General features: G+C 38.6%; 1 protein-coding gene across 2 annotated transcripts in view; it reads right to left on the reverse strand.

Moving 5' to 3' along the window:
- The window catches only part of CDC42BPB (CDC42 binding protein kinase beta), a 91,996-nt gene that overhangs the window by 63,503 nt on the left and 7,205 nt on the right, over positions 1–21,288 (reverse strand). For both annotated transcript variants that reach the window (XM_030950442.1, XM_030950443.1), the window contains exon 2: positions 85–176. In XM_030950442.1, coding sequence (XP_030806302.1) covers positions 85–176 — 92 coding nt within the window. The remainder of the gene's footprint in view (positions 1–84; positions 177–21,288) is intronic.

A 21,288-nucleotide genomic window follows, 5' to 3' on the forward strand; every position in this document is an offset into this window, starting at 1 on the left:
TGTCCTAAGGTCAACTGTAACAAGAAATCAGATGCACAAAAGATGAATGTTTCATTATTACAACTGAAAGTTGAAATCTCTTACCTCTCCAAATGCACCTCTTCCGATCACTTTTATAATTTCAAAGTCATCTCGGTGAAGTTGCATTTCCTTTACCAATTTTGTAAATGGTTTTGCTGTTTAACCAAAAAAAAAAAAAAAAAAAAAAGAAAAAAAAAAAAGAAAAGTCAATTACAAAGAGAAACATCACAAGCCAACTCATAAACTGGAGGTCAAAAGTATTCATTGCATACCCAGAGCAATAGCAGATTTTCAACTATTAAAACTACAGACGGGAAAAAAAGCTAATTACACTATTTAATTAACAACTAAAATTTTTTTAGAAGTTCAATTGCATGAATGCTTCTGCCTTGCTGCTAGTAAGAATATAGAGCAAAGTGGTCTTTCAGAAGGATTTCCCTCCCTTTCTTTAGGGTTTTGTGAATCAGTGAAGGACCACGTGAAAGGGAGAGCCCATTCATTACAGCTAAACCCTATGGACAATCTGTCCTGCCCTGCAGGCACTAGATTAATTATCTTCTAAGTGGAGTGCAGCTTTACTTTTTATTTCAGCTAGTACCAGCTAAGGCTTTAACAACCCAATCTCAAGAGATAGCTGTCTCTACTCAACAGCAGCAAAACCATTTCCCACAAGATCTGTGGCTAATTTAAGGTTTTTACTTTGAACTGTCTTTTCTGCTAAGTAACATTCACCACATCTCAATTAGACCAAGTAGTGAAGGGCTGCAGTCTAAAAAGATGTCCAGTGATTAACTAATTTACTTATTTTGTTCTGGTGGTCCCACATTTCTCAAAGTATTTGGTGGATAAATTCCACTATACCTGTAGATCCATCAGTTTTCTCCTCTCCAGATCCCATTCAGAATACTTCATTTATTTCTAACACATCACAGCATGTGGATCACTATTTAGGTAGAACATTTGCTACAAGTCACTACTTTGAAGACCAGATCAATAATGAAAACCAGTGATGTAAGTGCAAGTAAACTGCACAAGGATGAGTTTGCACAAGCACAGCAGCAGTTTATTCTTCAAACTAAGCACAAAAAGATCGCTGCTCTTCACCTCATCACAAATACTGTTAGACTAAAAAGACCAAAGTTTTCCTATACGTGTATTTTTTCCTATCTGCAACTGAATAAAACACCACAGAACTACTACCTGTAATTCAGCCCAGACTCCCGTTTTACCTCACATTAAGATAGTAAGTTACAAGCCCAACAGAATTCCTGCAAGAGGGGTCACTACCTTTACAGTGTATTTCAGATGCTACACAAAGAAATCAAACCTTACAACCACACAGAGGTACAGAAGTCTGAACTGGAGACTGAAAATTTCATTATGAAGTCTAACCAAAAATGCCTGAAAACCTCTCAGCAAAAACCATTAACTGCTAAAATAATGAAGAAACAGCTATGCTGAAGAACAGTCATGCTGCTCCTTTAGGAAGCTGTTACTGAAAAGGCTTCCTCCAGAAGTAATACCCCTTTCACTGAGAGTTTCTTGTCTATCCAAAGTATGAAATTTAAAAAATGAGACGCTGCTAGATTTTCTGCTAGACTCCCTATTTCAGCTGGGCAGAAATGCCAATCACACTTCCCTCACCACAAGGCCACTGAGACTATTACCTCAAACCCAAAATAATTTCCACTGAACCTCCCCAGCACTACCACCTCAAACCAGTCAGAGATCTGTACCAGTCCAGTCAGACACCTGTACAAGCACAGTACACAGCTGTCAGCACTGCTATTATCAGCTGTTTTGCAAGGTTCTCTCACCTCCTTCCCATCAAATGAACACAGATGGAGGAAACACAACTGCAGACAAGAAATAAACATGCAAGTTCCCCTATTAAGGGTTTGGCTCTATAGAATACTGGTCATTGAACTAATTTTGCAGAACAACAGCTTCTGTTACTAAAATTCAAGGGGAAATGAAATCTAGTATTTATTTCTAGAGGACATTAACCCAATAATGACTTTTGTTTTAAATAAATAGCAAATTTTAGCAGTAATTCTACTAAGTAAACAGAATATCAAAACTAGAGAATCACAGAATGATTTGCGTTGGAAGGGACCTTTGGTATCATCTAGTTCCAATCCCCTGCCATGGGCAAGCATACCTTCCACTAGACCAGGTTGTTCAGAGTCCCATCCAACCTGGCCTTGAACACTTCCAGGGATGGAGAATCCACAACTTCTCTGGGCAATAAAATAATTGCTTTAAGTATTAAAAGCTCTGCTGCTGTAAATTGATCACAAGCAACTTTCAAAGCCAGGAGACACAAACCTAGTAAGTTCAAGCTGTCTTGTACACTCAAAAAAACCCCTTAGATCTTACACTTCTATTGACTGGTGAAAAAGTATTTTATTATTTCATCTACAAATTTCCCTACTTGGAAGTGCATCAAACTTCACATGACTAAAACTGGAATTCAGTTTAGAAATGTGTAAAGCTGTATAAGAGCAAGTTAATTTGATTATTTTTGTATTTTAATATTAATAAATTCATATTGAGCAGAGCACATGTTTAAGTTTCAGTAAACAGAAGAAATAGGGAAGGGCATTATTGCCATCTTTCTAGAAATTGTATCCTTGAAGAAGGAAGGATGAGCAGCCCTCATTTTCTTGACCAACATTTTTGATAAAGTAAGTCCTACAAGAGTCCTAGGTTGGTCCTCCTTTTTCCAACTCATTTGGTCAACTGAAGTACTAGTTAATGAAATCAATGGTTTAACATATGTAAATTAAATATTCACTCCTAGAAGGAAGCTACTGTTTTTACAAACCATTGGTCCACTTAACTAATGTTTTAGTATTTAATAGGCATTGGTGCTCAGAAATACTGCAGCTTCAGTGGTCTCTGTCTTAGAAAGCACCAAACATGAACATTTGAATGTACAGAAAAATTTTAAACTTGGCAGGACTTCTCCTGAACTGGAAAAATTCTGAGTCTTTGTCAAGGCATCTAAGATTCCTTAAAAGTAAATATAACTCGAAAATAAGACTGAGTGTCAAGATAATCTAATGATCACAGAGGCTACAACAGCAGTTACGGAACAGATCAGAGCTCAGAGGAGGCAACAGACCAGTAATTTATTTAAACTGATATATACTTCATTGGTATTTTGAAGTAGAACCCTGATTACACCAGGAGTATGTGAACTGCTGCATTTAAGTACTGGATTCCACAATTTCTATCTCTTAGTTAAATCAAAAAATATTTCCAATTTGCATTCCTGCAGTTGTCCCAGGAGGCTGCTGTTCCTCAACTGTAAATATGCTGCTGATCAGTAGCATGCACAGAACTGGCAAAACTGAGTGAGGAGAAACTTGCACCAAAAAGCATCAGAGACAGACTGTGCTTGCCAGGACAATGCCAAGTGATTTATCACTACCTAACTGGTAAAGAGAGATACAGCTTCTCCCTTTGCATACCACTATTTGATAAACAGGGAACTCAAACCAAACTTATCTCCATATACTGGAATGAATAATTACTTTTCATCCTAATACTGAAGGCAGAACTTATGATCTGGAGTTGATTTAATCCTTAATGAAAATATTTCATCCTGGCAAACAGAAGCATTAGCTGTACTGGGGGTTTTGTTGGCAGTGATTACTGAATTTTTTTATATATACACACTGTTGTCAGGGTAACATTAGCTGCAAGTAATCGCAAGAGTTTGTTTATTCATGACTGTGAGGATGTAATAAGAATTTGGGATAGACATTCCATGAGCAGAATCTTTGTATGCACCATTGCCTTTTCTCTCAAGCTGATTTTGCATTATTGTACTTGATGTTGTTTGGAAGAAGGGTGTTTTCTATAACACCAGGCAAGGAAAAAAACCAAACCCAAACAACCAATTTTCAGAAGCCAAGTAATGTATGCTCTGAAGAAAATAATACAAAACAGTAACAGTTGATGTTTTGATTCATAATGAGAAGTGAAATGCCAGCATTTATTTCCTTGTTGAAAACCAGGGTACATGTGAAAGACATAATTCTCCACACACCAATTCTATTCTGATCATATTCTCCTCTTCAACTGATAGATGGATATTTTGTTTACACAAAAAGAAAACATAAATTTTAATAATTTGAAAACATAATTTAAATGTTTTACTCACAGGTAAATAGGTTTGTGATATAGGTTTGAGAGCTGGTGCATCTACACTGCAGTCAATGTGTATTATGCCACCTAATAGAAAATATTTGGAGGCAGTTTCAGAATGACTGAAAGCTGCAGGAAATGCCAGCAGAGATGATCTGACACAGCAGACTGGGCTCTCTGCACTGCTATCCCAGGAATGGGTGCATGCTGGCCTCATATGTCACATTTCCTCTCGTTTCTCAAAGCAGATCAGGGAAGGATGCCAGTGTTGTCAACATCACCCTCAAAAAATAATAGGTCAACTCTTCCCACCTGCAATGTGGTTAAAAATGAGAAGTGTGAAGGAATGTTTTGAATTTCTACTTTCTGTTCATACTCTTGATCATTCAATTTATGCCAGTAATTTACCATTTGGAATCACAGAAGCTAAAACCCTTACACTGCAATGGGCAAAAGACAACTTGCTGGATTATGATCACTGCTGCTTCAGTGGTGGAGCTACCCCAAGGATTCTTATTTGAAGACTCGTCCAAATTTTGTTGGCCAGTACAAATTTCCAGAAAGTCACAAAAATCACTTAGCTGAAGCTGCCAAATGTTCAAGAACACCTGATGTTTTGTATCACTGGCAGCTCCAAGTTTTAAATAAATGTGACAATGGCTAGAAAATAATACAGACTCACAATTCAGGCTGAAAGGGACTAGCAGGTCTCTAGTCCAATCTCCTGCTCAAATCACAGTCAAGACTGATTTCAGACCAGGTTACTTACTCATGGTTCTGGTCAGGTTTCAAAAACTTCCAAGGATAGAGACTCCACAGGCTCTGTGGACAACCTATTTATATAACAAACTGCCTACACCAGATAGTTTCACAGGTGATGCTGTAAGTGATTTGGGGTTTAAGTCATTATATAACACAACAACAACATTCAGGTGGATCTACCCTGAAGGTATGTCCAAACTGTCTGGTCAGACACAAGTTCATCTGCCACCATGCTCCCTTTATCTTCTCATTCCCTCTACAAAACATTGTGGTAGGAAACTATGTGAATTGCAAAATATTAATGTCAGGGAAAAACAAATTGACGCAGATAACTGTCTGTGGAGCCATACTCCCACCAGGCAGATCCAGTATTTTATTTAAGATGTTTTCTTTGGAGGAAGAACATGAAAGAGCAGCAAATTTTACCATTTCCCTCAGCCATCCTTCAACTAACATTCTACAAATCAAGTAACTTGTGTGCCCTTTGTGCACCCTTTTCAAAGAAACAGCACTCCTATGATATTGCTACTAAAACAGCAGGCTGGCAGGTTTAACAAGTTAGTGCTTGTATACATGTCTTGGGAGATACCCACACCCAGGTAGCCCCAACCTGCTTACTAAGGTGATAAATACCTGTTACAACCCACACCTGAGTTTTAAAGAAGTACAATCCTCTTGTATCAGATTGTGAAATTTCGCCTGCATTTTAGAAATGAAAATTTTTTTATTCTTCCATCCTATACTGACTCCAGTTTTAATTTTTCCAAATATAGATCCTTGCTTCCCTTTTCCTGTGCTGACCTATTTCCTCTTACTGTCTACCTCTGTGAATGCTTTTTTTCAGTCTGGTTTCCTAAGGAAATAAGGTGTGTGTGATCACACTGTTGGGCATTCTGAAGCCATTCCTCTCTCCCAGTACCTTTTGATCCCAATAAAGTCCCTTCATATCCCCTTTACCAAATTTCTCTGAAGTTGTCCAAAGATACAAAGTTGCTATAACTTTTTTTTTTGTTTTAAAAATGGCAGTGAATAGGAGACACCCATGGTATCACCTCTGCTAAGGGAAAGGCAGCAGCAGGAATAAAGCAGTCACCTGCTCAGCTGGCAGCCAGCACACACCCACACCTCACTGTCCACAGTCATGCAGGGACAGTGGGACAATACTGCACAGAAGAGGGAAGAAAGGAAGTGTGCAGCAGAAAAGAGAAGCTCATGCAGTGGGAAGGGCAGGCAGTTATTCCACTGAGCCCAGTAAAGTTGATAAATACAAATTTATAGGAAGACAAACTTCACCAAAGTTCTGCTGTTTACAAGTCAAGGTGACACATTCTGTGTTCTCTGATACATTTGCTGCTGGGCCTTTGGCTTCTGCCATGCCCTCCCTCCTGTTTTTACAATGTACATACACACATTTCAGTTACTCTGTCTGCCTCTTGCCCAATGATCCAGTTCTTCATCACTCATCAACATCCACTGGACCAATGCAGTGGTGCAAGACTCTTGGTTATCACTACAATGACACAGATTCCACTGGCTTTAAAACCAGAGAAGCACAACCTGGTTACCACTTATAGGCCCTGCAGCCCTTGCAGAACAGCCTGTTGCTACAACACTGCTTCACACACTGTCAGAATCCTCTTCATTTCCCTGAACAAGGCCAGCCAGTTTTACAGTGGCTGGTACTGTTCTCTTATAACAGTATCACTGGCATTTACTAAAATTTACTAAAATGCCAGTAGAAACACATACATGAACACAATAGCAAGAACGTCTGAGTATTCTTGATTTTTCAAGACAGAAGATGGAAACCAATTATTAAGTTAAATGTCAAACTGTTAGTCTTTATTTGGTATATAAATGCTTTAAAAGCCTTCAAGCTTTCTGAAGAACTGTTGCACAGAGGTATCCATTTGCAGCCAGTTATGGATTTTGCTTCATTTCATGAAAGTTTTCTGACATATGTAAAAGAGCATCTGAGCACCTTCAATCAGACACTGCTGACACTAACAGAACTATGAATTTGGTAACATTTGGATTCAATAATTACATGCAAAACCCCTCAAAGGTTTAAAAGGATAAAAACATTAATTTTAGGCAAAAACCAAGTGTTTGTAGCTTCTGCATCTTGCTCTGTAACCGGCTTTATCAGTTACAGAAGAACTGATTCTGGCATTTGGCATTTGTACACTACTCTGTGATAACTGCATGAAAAATTTATCACCAAGCTAAAGGCTAATGGCATTGGGAAATGCTTTCAAGAAAAATATCAAGTAGTAGTTCTGATGTTGATCCTATTAGTGTTGCTAAATTTGCCAGCAGAAGAGCATGGCATTTACCTCGAAACATCATCTGTGTTCACTGTTATTCTTTTTGTGTGGCAAGCCCCAAAAGCAAGTGCCACACAGAAGGACTCAATCAGCAGCAATATGCCAGCTTGCTGATGAATGTTACCACAAACACTTAATAGCTGGCTATCTGCCTGCCCAGCCCATTCATTGCTTTCTGTGCTTACAATGAAAGGACATCCAAGATGATACTCAAGGTTTGTACAGACAAGCACTGAGGAACACACAGATGGTTTCCAGTAGTCCAAGTGACAAAACACATTGCCAGTTTAACTCCTGCCAAGGCCACTGTGTGTCTTTGAAAACTAAACAGAAACAGAGTTCTAGCAGGTGAGAGGATGTAAGGGTTGGCTCACACATCCAAAGAAACACACCAAATGACTATCTGCTGTACTCATATATATGCAAGACCTTTCTTTGCCAAAGGAAAAATAATAGGTAAAATAAAAACCACATGCCAATCAGACCATGGTGTATGCTAGTACTACAAGGGATGCAAGTACAATGAGACGAGGCTTGCATCAATATCAGAGGGTGAAGCTCACTGCCCAATTTTTCATTTTGTTCATGTTACTGTCACAGAATGATCTGAATTTAGGGAATTACTCCTTGGTTTCTAGAACAAATTCAAGCAGGGTTTGTCTTATTTTTTAATTTATTAATATTGAAGTTGATCTTGGAAGATGAAACTGTTAGTACTAACACTGAAGAATGTGACTGTAAGTAGCACTGACTTTGGGAAAGCCAAAAGTGAATTACTGTGCACACAAACCTGGTGAAGCTTCACAAAATGTAATATTTCAGGATACCACTGTCAGGACATATACTTTTTTAAGCAGGAAGAAAGACTAGACAAGAAGACCTGCACCTTTGTAAGTACTCATAAAGGCATTTCAGAAAACACCCAGCAATCTGAGAATAAATTCTAGCCTGACTCTCATGGGGGAATGAAAAAAGCCCTTAGAGAAACAGTGCTCCTGACTGCACTTGGTAATCCAGTTTTTCATACTCTTTCCAACTTGCCACATTTGTTTGGGAGAGGAAAAGCCATCTTTCTCTAACCTTTTCCTAATGTTTTCCCTAAGATTCCCAGCTCTTTTATCAGACTACATACCAACCATGGATTCCCTGGTGGTCCATCAGCCTCTTCAGCCTTAGAACCATCACAGACTAAAATACTGAACAGAAGTCCAACAATATCTGCAAGCTGGCACTTTCTGCAGAGACCAAAACAAATGGATCTTGCTTCAACTCAAATTTTGCAAGGTTTTCAAAGATGGTACTTTCCTTCCTCTTAAGTCTTGCTAAAAATCTGCAAAGAAAAGATTACTATTTCACAATAAAAGAACTTTTCTGCTCTTATGTAACTGTTGATATTCAATGCCTTCATAAGCTTCATCTTCAGTCTTTTTATCTTTCTCAAGATGATAGTACCCAGCATGGAAGACATATGTACATCAAGCCATATACAGATTTTCCTTGGGACTGACATCCCAGACATTTGAGACAACTGAATAGGGAGCTACACGACAACTTCAATCCAGGAAATTCATTCTACTCCTGAAGGAGTTCCTCCATGTTCCTTCTCACCATGCTCCAGCCCATTGCTTGGATCATCAGCCTTCAAGTGGTACGTCAAACAAGGAACTTTTCCAGGCAAAACCTAACTTGTCTATCCCATTCCACCCCCTCCCATCACACCATTCACCCAATGGGACTCCCATACAGCTGTGACAGGGAGCAGGATGAGGCTGCAGAAGGGCAGAAGAGCTTTCAGAACTGAGGTAAATGTGGTGTGGAGCACAGCAACCATGGAAGTGGCTATACCACAGCCTGCACCACATTAGGACAGGCTCCTCAAAACACATGTTAAACTTTGTAAGAAACACCACAGAATGCAGTATCTGTTTAATTTAGCTTTATTCATGCCTCAGTTTTTCTGTAGTTCAGGGCCAGATTTTGCAGGTGTTGGAGGCCATTTAAGCCACAGCAAATGACAATCAGATAGTGAAGCACATCAGTAATGGAAAAATTGTTTCAGGGGGTTTATATTAATCACTAGCTCCAAACAGTAAAATTTCAATGATTCCATTTCTTTTATTCCATAACAACACTGTAAATATTGCTAAAATCCACTTATTTTACTGCATGATGAACAATCTCAACAGCATAGTAATTTTTTTGTAGAATTACCTGAGAATTACAACTGCTCAGAAAAAAAAATTGGTATTTTTCAGATGGTTTCAAAGAAGAGATTAAGAAAATCCCAAATTTGAGCTCGCCCAAATTTCAATACCATAGGATGAAACTAAGTTGCATCAGACCCAGCACCTCTTGCACATCCTAAGAAATAAAACAATTCCAATCTGATGACCACATTGTGCTGATATAAGCATACATACACTTACATTAATTAAGCCACCACTTACATCATCAATGTATGAGCAAAGTTCTGACTGCATGCTTTATTTAATCTTAGAAGTAAAACTTAACAGGAAAGCAAGTATAGCTGTTTTACCAATCACTTAGTGTAAATGCATGGGGTTTTTTTTCTCCAGATATACACAAAATTTTCTCTCAAGTTACTATAAACACAATATGTGCATTATGTAATAAAACAATTTACATTTTACACTGGTGTTGTATTTACCACATGCCACCTCCTTTATTTATAGAGCTTAGAGGTTTCCAGTAAATTCTTCTTGCCAGAGTATCCTACACAAATGCACTTACAGTAACAGGAGTGAATTCCACCTTATGATGCATTCCTTTGCTCTGCTTATAAATTTAGAGTAAAGCAGCTCAATGGCCCAACTGTAGTGGATCGCTGTGACGAGAGCAGCAGTTCCATGGATCTGCTCTCCATCAGCTCCAACAAACCCAGCTGGCCTCAACTCACTGACCTGATTCTACTCACTAAACTAGCAGGATCCCAAGCTACCAAGACACACAACACATCTATCACCCTGTAGTTGAGGAAATTGAATCATCAAGGGTCGGGAGAAGCTGCTGTGCCAGCAGAAGCACTGAGGGTAAAGGAGCAGAGCGTTTCTCCCAAAGCCGCTGTCCGCAGGGCCCGGGCTGTGATGAGCTGCCCCCACCACGTCCAGCTGCTGCAGAGCTGAACTGCCCTGCTGCTAACAGGGAGCTCCATGGAAAGCTGGATAAGGAAGCACAGGCAAATGACAATTACCTCTTGCCTGACACTTCAGTTCCCAACCAGATCAACACCATCAACTAGGAAATGCAAGGCTAAGGGGATGGGACAATTAGGTGAGCTTACAGTGCTACAGAACTGCGCCTGACTTTTTTTTACCCTGAGCTGTTTTTCAATTTTAAGAGTTCAGGCAGCAACAGCTACTTTAAGAACAGGTGTGGCACATCTTTCTATTCACTTCCTTCTAAATGGCAGCGGGCAGGAGGACATTTTCTCAGACATTACTCACCCTGTTTCAAAACTCGCCTGGAGCTTGAGATCTAATTAAAAGGTCACTGAAAGTCAGATCTTCGCCGTAGGAAAAGGCCACAAAGACATGCGACAAGCAATTACTGTAACCAGGCACAAGAATCTTTGGAGTAGCTCAGGCTACTCAGAAGCAGAGAAGAGAGGAACTGTCTTTAAATCTGCAGAGAATACTAACAAGTCCCATGCTAAGATTTGCTACACATTATACTGGACAGCTCAGAGTGGCTTTTTTATTATTATAAATACTCTCAGGATTTATAACTCTTGTTCATTTCCCCCTCTAGACCAGGAATCTATAGCCAAAGCTATTCAGTCTTGCACTACTCATTCCAATACCACCAGCTGGCAACAAGGAAGAAGAAGACCACTTAGAGCAGCACTATTTTCACTGACTTCAAATGCCAAAGGTCACTACCCACAAAACTCAGGGCAAGCAGGGCATCAGGAGCATGGCCAGCTGCCTGCAGCTGTGAAAAATCACTGGGGTTTGGGGTACTCAGAAGGTAAGCACATCTCCAGAGGGCATATCAGGATGCTTCTTGACAAATTACTTACTCAGACAGGATGGAAAGAAAGTCGAAAGGGAAGAGAAACACATCTCTCAGCCTTCCAATGCGTGATGAAAACATCACCCAGATAAGGCAACATGCTTTTAATTTCACTGTGCAACTTTTCCTTAATGTCTGACACTGCCTCAACATATTTTAAAATCTGTCTATATCTATTCCCAGGCTTTCCACATAATACAGTTAAAATTTTACATGGATAAGAAAGGTCTAAATTTTTACCAAGAGTGGGGAGAATCTACTGGAAAGCTGAGAAAATCCCACCCCTGGCCTTAGAAGTAGCTTTCAAAAAATGGAGTCAAACTCTATGATAGGAGATCATTAGCAGTACATCTTTTTTTTAAAAGTGCTTATTGCTAAAAAAAACCCGCAAAATAATTTAATTACCAATTAAATAAACCAAGAAGCCTGCAGAATTCTGTTTTAGAATACTGCTGATTTCCCAGCTATTAGTTATTAGCTTGCTAGCATAATCTAATTATTCTGAAGTTTGAAACTGACCAGGACCATTACATCTGCTATTAAATTTTTAAAAAAAATCCATTTAAAACAGGGTTTGGTTTTTTAACACACAGTGAATACCCATGAAACAAAACTTTTGGATAAATGATAATCTAGAATTTTAGACATATGACAGTTTATACAGGTTCAAATTTTTAAACTCTTCTTCAAATCAAAAAGTCATTGTTAGGGCAGGCAAATCCTGGAACAGTTAAGAGTGAATTTTTAAAATTTAACTGAATTAGAACATGACTAAAGAGCTTTAACATCACATGTGTATGCAAAGCATAAGGAACAGGAAACTAAAAATAGAACCCCAAGCCTCTTCCTAGAGACATTTCCAAGTCTCCAAGCATTATAAATTCAGCTTTCTCTAGTACAGGCAGGATGAAGTTCTTCCTTCTTCTCTCCCCCTCATTCTGTATTTTTATCATGCTTTCCTATCCAAAGTTTTGGTAATTTATGTACAGTACACTGAATAAGCTCTTTCCCCTTATCTCAGTATTTTGTGTATCAAAGAACAGTTTTGGTTTTGTTTAGTATTTATAGCCCATCTTTTCTTAACATCTTCACCGTGGTGTCTTTCAGAAATTCTTAAATCCAGCTTCTGGATCATGGTTTTAGGAAAGCTCTCAACAGACTGCCAGCCCATATGACTTGCTGTTTAATGGACATGCTTCTAGGCATCCCCAAACCTCTTGTAGGCTCCTGCAATCTTATATCCTCCATTCCAGTCCAGATCATACCTCCTGTTACTGCACACATGATCAGCAGCAGGCCAAGATCCCCGAGTTCTAGCTGCTTCCTCTTTTTTACATATTCTTAAAGCTGGCAGGGAACAAAAATCTGTTCCATCACTGCACTCACAATTGCAAATACCATGTCTCACCTCTATGTCTTGTTCCTCAGCTTTTCACAATAGGCATATCAAGTGAGGATCATCCCAGAAAGTTTTTATATCAGGTGCAGTATCTTAAAGCATTCTGCTTTTCAGCTTTTCATTTTAAACCTAAGTTTTCAGTTTTGTACACTCCTCCTTACGGTGTAACATTATCCACATGCCATCTATGTTTAATAAACACTACATCCATGATCCTTTTGCTTTAAGATTTATTTCCACACATTTGAGCAGAGATTCCTTTTTTTTCTTCCTCATTTATAGTCCATCTAGACAGGTGTGTTGATTTCAAAACAGCAAATCAAGTACTAAGACATTCAGAACAAGCTTGTAGTAGGCTGGCAATCTCAAATCTTCATCTATACCTCAGGCTCCATTCTGTTGGCTTCCAACCTTTTTCTTTCCTCATACTTGGAAATAACAATCAAACATTTGGAAGCTCCTATGCAACACCAGGGTGAGCACCTGCATGCCAGTACAGATGCAGCTGGAAAACCCTACTGGTGTAGATGTGCTTTTACAAGTTCCCATTTCCAGAGCAGGAATGAGTAAAGATGTATTAACTTCTTTCCAGAAATCTTCCAACATAGTACTTGGCCTCTGAGGAGACCACAAGCAGAAGTGACCACAAACAGAAAACCAAGGAATTTCAGTCAATCTACAAAATAATTTAATCTACTTCAATGCAACTGCAAACTACTACAGACATTGAGCCAATATTTACACAGATAAAAGCCAAATGGTTGCCCTTCTACTTTCTTACACATCATTTTAGGTATACCCCATTCCCTTTTCTTTTTCCATATAGAATTTAATATTTTCCTTTACTAATTTGTCTCCAGTGTCATCTAAGTAAACCTTGGGTACTTTACCCATTTCATGATTGTTTTAGCTCTTCAGTAATATTTTCCACTTGCATCAACTCACTTTAAAAGCACATTCAGTCCCAAACCACAATCTTATAAAGACTGTCAAACTCTTCATCGTTGATACTGTAATTCAGACAAGCTAGGTTCATTTTTGATATGAGTATTGTGGAGCTGAGGCTATGTAATCCTTTTATTCCATAAACTTCTTTGGAATTCTCTAGTGTAAAAGTCTGGAAGAGCTGTCTATTTTTTTTTCTTTACTTTACATAAGATACTCAATATATATGTCACTTAGGGCTCTTTTTTTTTTTCAGCCTCATGAGAAATGTTCTCAGTAATACATTATTCCATCTTTGAATTGCCACTGTGAATCAAGCAAGGACATGACATTTATCAAAAATCTCTTGGTAGTTTCATGGCTTTAACATACAGCTTCACTCTGGTTCTCATGAGCAGGTACACACACAGTGCAGGTCTGTGGCAATGGTCTGCAGGACACAAATAACCCACAGCACTGGGGGGAAAGATGACTGCTTATAAAAATTGCTTTTTTGTTCATCAAATTGTCTGGAAAGGCGTTAAAAAGCCTTGAAGACTATACTTCTGGCAACTGTTCTACTGTTTATACATTTAACAGCCCCAAAATTTCACTTTTATAATAATTTCTTGATGTTTAACTCTCGTTTCCTATATAATTTGAATTTTAAAACATGTCCACAGAAGCATCATTAAAAAAAAAAAAAAAACCAAAAAAACAAAACAACAAAAACCTAGGTCCGTAAAATCTTTCAAAACAAGTATCAGTCATGATAAAAAAGAAGGAACAGTCATGTGTTAAACTACTCCACTGCATTATCTGCACAAGCAGCAAGGGTCACTGTGTCACCATGTCTGTTACTACGCTCAGACTGCACCAGTCATTACTCTTACACAGGAACAGAAATGTACCTAATTGTTTAAAGCAATTTTACAATAGCAGAGTAGCTTATGCAGTTGTTGGCAAAAACTCACTCCTGATTGACTATTCAGCTGTATTTTAAAGGAAGGAAAGAAAACAGGAGCACTTACAACTGTATTACATGAAATCAAAATTTAAGGAATTACTCTTCTGAAGAGCCACTCTCTAGGGAGTGCATTTTTAAGGAACCAAGAAGTCACTTTGGAATCTCACCTTTCTTATGTGAACATACTCGAACAATTCAAAACCCCAAGTCTAGTAAGAATCTTTGTTATCTCGTGAGAAGTTTTTCACTGAGTACGATCAGTTCCATCTCTCCTTCAAAATTTTTCTTAACAGACATTTCAGTAGAAATCTCAACCTAAAGTTTACTTTAAAGTACAGGAACTTCTAGAAGTACCAGGTAAAGACATCTTGACCAATGTTTGTAGTATATTGACCAATATTTTGGACTTTAAATAATGTTTTTTTCCACTCCTTTCTAATTCACAGATCTGCTTATTTTTTATTCCAATATTATAAATTTTAAAACAAATACTGTGACTCTCCAAAAATCTATTTCTGGATATGTGTTAAAAGATTACAAGCAGACAGTGTTGATTTCCTCTTCCATGAATTGTTATGCACAGCTAAATTTATTTCCTTGCCAATAACTTTTTTTTTCAATTTTTTTAAACACAAAAGTGATAACAAGCAATCTCCACCCAAGTACCTCAGAAAATGGAGAGGACAGGTTCTTAAGTGTTATATGGGACATGAGGGGGGAGGAAGAGATGAGGGCAAGGAGATTGATGTAAGAAGTAGGTCTTGCCCATGCTTTCCTCTTGCAGAAAGATAATCCATTATCTTTCACCAGCTGTCACCCACAGAGCTCTGAAGGTGAATTACTGGAGCACATTTTCCAGTGAGGTCTGTATTATTTATTCTGTAGTTATCAAGCACAAACTGGAAGAAAGAGCTATCATTACCAATGTGCACAATGACATATTACAGCCACTGACACAAAAAATCATTGCTGCCATGTGTGCACAAGTGTGCTCTGCTGTTTTGAAGACATCACTACAAAGTGCCTTCTCTAAATAAGAAATGAAAGTATAGAATAAGTAAGAAATGAAAAGTGATGAGTCTGAACAATTAAATGAAAGAGAAAATTTGGGCATAAGAGGAGGAGAATGGTATTTCTCAGTAGTTTTAAGCAGCAAGACAGTCCACAAAAAAAGTTATTGTCATTATTTCACTATCTTTTCCCCCAAAATACCTCCACAGTGTGCAAGCACCAGAGCATCTGAAACAACTACACAATACTTTGAGAAAAGTTTCTTCTGAAAAATGAACACACATTATAAACTGTTCAGACACAGACAGCCACAGTGCTTGCCCCAGAAGGGCAGTGGACCATTACATTATATAGTGCTCTCAATGAATGCCTTCATGACATAGCTGACAATGTATGTTCTCTGAGAAGGGTATCTACCAGACTTCCAGGCATTTAGGAATGTAGGAATTTTGAAGAATATTATTATTTTGCAAGGGTTTTGCTGTAAGCAAAATACTCAAAGACACAGATATAAATTCACTGTACAGAAAGTCAAGTGCCACTTTGGATACCTTCTAAGTAGAAAACAGCACTAAAGGATTAATTTCTTAGGTTTTATCCCATTTGTGCATTGTTATCTTCATCATTGATAGCCCTTCCACATACCAATATGATTTTGAAACACTGAATTTGCTGTGCATTTTGGTTAGCTGAGTCTACTATCATCAATCAAGAATATCGGCACTAAAAACATGTTGCAAGTCCAACTTCATGTAAGTCATATGAATTCTCAGTTTACAGAGAAAACAAAAAACCCCAGCTAGTACCTCCCATTACATCTTCCTCTTATGAGGAACATTTGTTTCACCCTGTTGTTAGCAACTGCTTACCTAGACTACTTATAGTGTCAGGTGTAAGCATATTAGGAGCCCTACTAGATAAGAGATCCTTTGTGATATGAGAACATATCTAGTACAACAACTAAACCTGTACTTTTCATAAAGGATGATTCAGGTTCACAGTCATGCAGGGAAGGCAGGCTCTTCTGACAGCTCCACAGAGGAATGCTTTAAAATATCCGAGTGCTATCAAGGCTAACTAGACATAAGGAAACCACACTTGAGAGAGAGCACTAAACATAAAATGTAGGTTCAAAGTTCTTAAAACCTATTCTGGCAAATTCACTGCCACGAACAAGGAAACTGGTGCTTTCTTCAAATACATGGAAGAAAAGCACAAACCAAATTCAGTTTCCCTTCATTTAACAAGTCTAGTTAAAAGCTTGTCAATACTCATGTTCAGACTGTGCTAAAATGCCAGCCAACCAAGGTGACCACCTGAGACTATCAAAAAAACTTGTATTAGTTACTTTATCCACAGCAAGAAGATGCTACGTCACATATTGCTTTTCATTCTGGGAAGTATGAAGAACAACTATTTACTATTAGAGCACCCGTGAGGTTAAATATATTTGTTAACTCGAAAAAAAATATACTGAACCTCAGAGTAAACTTGGGTTGGAAGGGACTTTTTGACATCAGAATCCACCCAAATTACTCAAAGCTGATAACATCAAAGTTCAATCAGGTGACAAAGGGCTTGTCCAGCTGAGGTTTGTTGCCAGGATAAAGAGCCTTTCATCTTTCTGGGTGACTCTTCCAGTGCAAGACCATCCTCAGGAGGAGTACTTTTATTTTTCTCTCGCAAAGAATCAGAATCCTCCTTGCCATAGCCTGTATCCACTGTTTGTACTTCTTGGCAGTGCACCCAGGAAGCATTTGCCTCTCTGTTCTCCCTAACCACACATGCGGCAGTGGAAGGTAACAATGAGATTTCCTTCTCCAGGCATCCCAGGCTTTTGCTGCATTTCACGTTCTTTAGGCCCTCAGCCACATCAGTGCTTTACTCCTAGACTCATTTCAGCTTCCCAGTGGTTTTTCTGTACTGGGAAGCCCTGAACTAGACACAGTACAAGAGAAGTGGCCTTGGAAGAGTGGTGTAAAGAGAATAACAATCACTTCCCTCAGCCTGCTGGCGACACTCTCCAGATGCAGTCCTGTACTCAGGCAGCTTCCATTTCTACAATGATGCACCACTGACTTTTTCAACTAATGTTACCAGGATCCACAAATCCTTTTTTGTAAGGCTGCTGTCTAGATGGTCATTCCCCAACTTTTACAGCTGCACATAGCAAGACTGCATTTGTCATGCTGAATTTTGTGATGTTTCACAGTGTGAGGGAAGTATAATGCTATATACAAAAGGTAGAGGATGGAATGTAGTATCTGCTATCCCCACCCTCAAAACATGCCTGAAACGTTAAACACAATCTTTACGATGTTTAACACTACCCACAAGAACAGGAAGTCTACACCTAGATAACATACAGCTTTGGTTCTGTCAGGATAAACCAGGGCAACTTCTCCTGGTCTGAGCCACTCCAACGCATGCATACCTTCAACACGGATGAAAATTACTGCAAAGCCCTTTCCTAAGGGCAGTAAAAGCTTCTTCACAAATAGCTTCTAATTTTCTTAATTAAAAATCTCCCACTTCCCTCCTTCACAGAATGTCAGGGCTTTTATCTTCCCAATTCACATCACAGTCAACTTCAGGATGCACAAGGATTGATTATTTCTAGCCACAGATGTTAAACCTGACTAGGTGATGCCTGCCAGGGTCAAGCCTGCCCAGTATAGCCCTGTTGGTACAGCACTACATCCAATCCAGCAAATCCTGCTGCCCACAGTAGTAAACACACACTGATAACCAGAGTTTCAGTTGCCTTAATAACCAGTAAATACTTCTAGGGTAAGATAAAGACAATCTGTGGCTCTGATACAGCCTCCAGTGAGGCATCCCCCACACTGTGTTGTCCCAGGTTATCTGGAGTACCAGGCCAGAAGAACCACAGTTTAAAAACAGTTGTGTGTATATTGACATTATTCCCAACTTAAATATCAACTGTTCAGGAAACCAAAGGCTGAACTAACTGGTAATGGAAATCTTCAATTACATACCAGAGTAAGTTAACACAGTCAAACTTAACTCCTCTATGCAGTGATATGATGCCACATGACCTAAGGCATTTTACTACAACTAGTTAAAGCTGCTCTGGAAGGAAAAGGTGTGGGCTGCTTCTCTGTGACACAGCTGACCTGCAACTTCTCAGTGTGCTGTGACAGATGAAATGCTGTGAGTTTAGGAAAAATACATATTACCCAGTAAAGACAGAAATATTAAATACCACAGGCTCCAGCCTTCACTCTGCACTTACAACTCAACATCTATCAGTTACTCCACTGAGGTTTAGATCACTTTTAGCCTCTTGTACATGAAAACTTTTCTTCTCACAGCATCCTGGTGGAAGTCCCATGGTTCTGAATCACAAAAATGTCTTTTCCTTCAAAACATCTAACATGAGAGCATTTCAGGGCAACAATGCCACCATAAAAGTAGCCACTGATAGGGAGAACAGAATGAGATTCCCTCCTTAGCTTAAAGAGCATACAAACTAAAAAGAAAGAAAATGTGGTCAGATATTACATTCCCATTTCATGGTGACATAATGCAAGCAATCACAGACTAGACACAGAAACCTAAATCCTTAATTTAAAAATTTTAATACAAACATCTTACCCAAGTACACCTGACTATAGGAAAAACACCTAACAATAGGGAAAATTTGCTTTTTGTCCTTTGGATCCAGAGTCCAAAAACTAGAAGCCTATAGAACAAAGCCTGCAGAGCTTGCACACTGGGTGACCATCTCTGAGGGCTCATAAAAGACAGACCACGGCTATGCAGTCATGATACACAGAAATGGGGGTGGAGGGAACAAAAACACATGACAACCTAACTAATCCTATTGGAAAAAGAGCTAAATCTAAAGACTAAACATGCATCTTAAAAAGCAAACCTTTGGGAGCATATTTCAAAATGATATAATAGGATCTTCATGCCTGGAGTCACTCTCCTGCTGTTTCTACTCTGCCTTAATTACAGTAAAATAAAAGCACTCTGAACACTCCAGCTTCCTGCATTGACAATCCAAGTCACATGGGCAGCAGTAAGGCTGGCAGCACATAGAAAAGCTCCATGAGGAAGCCAACTTTTGAGTAAGGATGTGCAAAATGAAGATCACAGAAGCCATGTTATAACAACATCAGCAATCCTAAGGTGTGCAAGGTAATGCAGACATTTCCTGTCCACTCCCAAGGTACACATCAAATCTCTGTTAAGGAGCAGTGGGGGGAACCAGGGACAGAGGAATTCTCAAGAGTGGGAAAAAGATTCCAGATGTCCCATGAGTATTACAATGCAATTACTAGAAACCTTGTGCTCCCTCAGATGAGGACAGAGATTTCAAAGGCATACAGTGCAGTTCTTAGGCTAAGGGACCATTACTGGCAGGGAAATCCTAATAGACAACCCCCATACCTCTACAGTGGTTGCTGTGCTTTGGGTAAAGTCATACCTCCTGTAACAAGAATGAATCCACACCCCACGAACTACACAGTCCCAAATAAAGTACAATATTGCCAGAATTGCTGCAACACTTCTTTAAGACTGCATTCCATATATCGCCTCAAACAAGTTTAAAACAGGTGTCATTTTACTTGTTATTTCACCTTTCACCAAATCTTTTGATGACAATTAGAACAACATAACTCAGCTTTAAGCTGAATTAAAAGTCCAGACAGAATTTTGTATTGACTTTTCCAAAACCCTGAGCATGCACATCTCTCTGAACTGGCATAAACATTCCAAGCAGGACTTCACAAAGCAATTATCCATGTTTATTTTTATGTTGGAGAATAATTATAAATTATGAAAAGAATTTGGGATATATTTGAAATTGGTGCTGCTTCTGACCTCTTCTCAGCCTTTTGGGGAAAGGCACATATACATATTTACCCCTCAATGGCACTGCACTTAAACAAATTAAAAACTGTATCTCAGACCTCACTAGTGCACATCTGATTAATAAATTCCACATAGTTTCAATGATTTAATATTTGGTAAAGATATCCCCACCATTTTCTAAAGCTCAAACTCTTTATAGATGTCTTAGGTTGGGTATCCAGAGGAACTAATCACATTTGAAGCTTTAGGCCATGGTTAAGTAATAACACGTTTCAGTGTTAAGACCCTGATGACATGAATGATAGAAATTAAGATCTCAGGCACTTGAGGATGCCTAAGGCCTCAGCTGGAAATGATGGATGCACACACTTAATCTGAATGCACTCTAAGTATATCTCCAGACATGATTACTGAGGTCTATGCAAAATCAGGGCTTAAGAAAACTGTGTGTAGTTTCCTACTGAAGAAATTCATTCTAGTGAACAAGATCTTTATAAATGAAAGCCTGCATTCTGGCAATCTGCATATGCTGATGAGAAAAATAGGCTGGAAGCTTTTAGTGTTAAGAGACAGCTAAAAAATGAACAGATCACACTGAACCACAGAGCAAATGTACATAAAATTCTCAGATCTGGAGAATATTTTAAATTAAATCCCTTTAAAATACATATATATATATATATATATATATATATATATATATATATATGTATATTTTATTACACACACATATATATATAATAAAATGCAAAACCCCTAGCACTTCAGTGGGATATAACAGTGAGCATGATACAAGCCTTTGGTAAATCAAGAATACATTGGAACTCTCAAGTGTACCTTATGAG

The sequence above is a fragment of the Camarhynchus parvulus genome, chromosome 5 (assembly GCF_901933205.1).
Source record: "Camarhynchus parvulus chromosome 5, STF_HiC, whole genome shotgun sequence".
NCBI classification, from domain to species: Eukaryota; Metazoa; Chordata; class Aves; order Passeriformes; family Thraupidae; genus Camarhynchus; species Camarhynchus parvulus.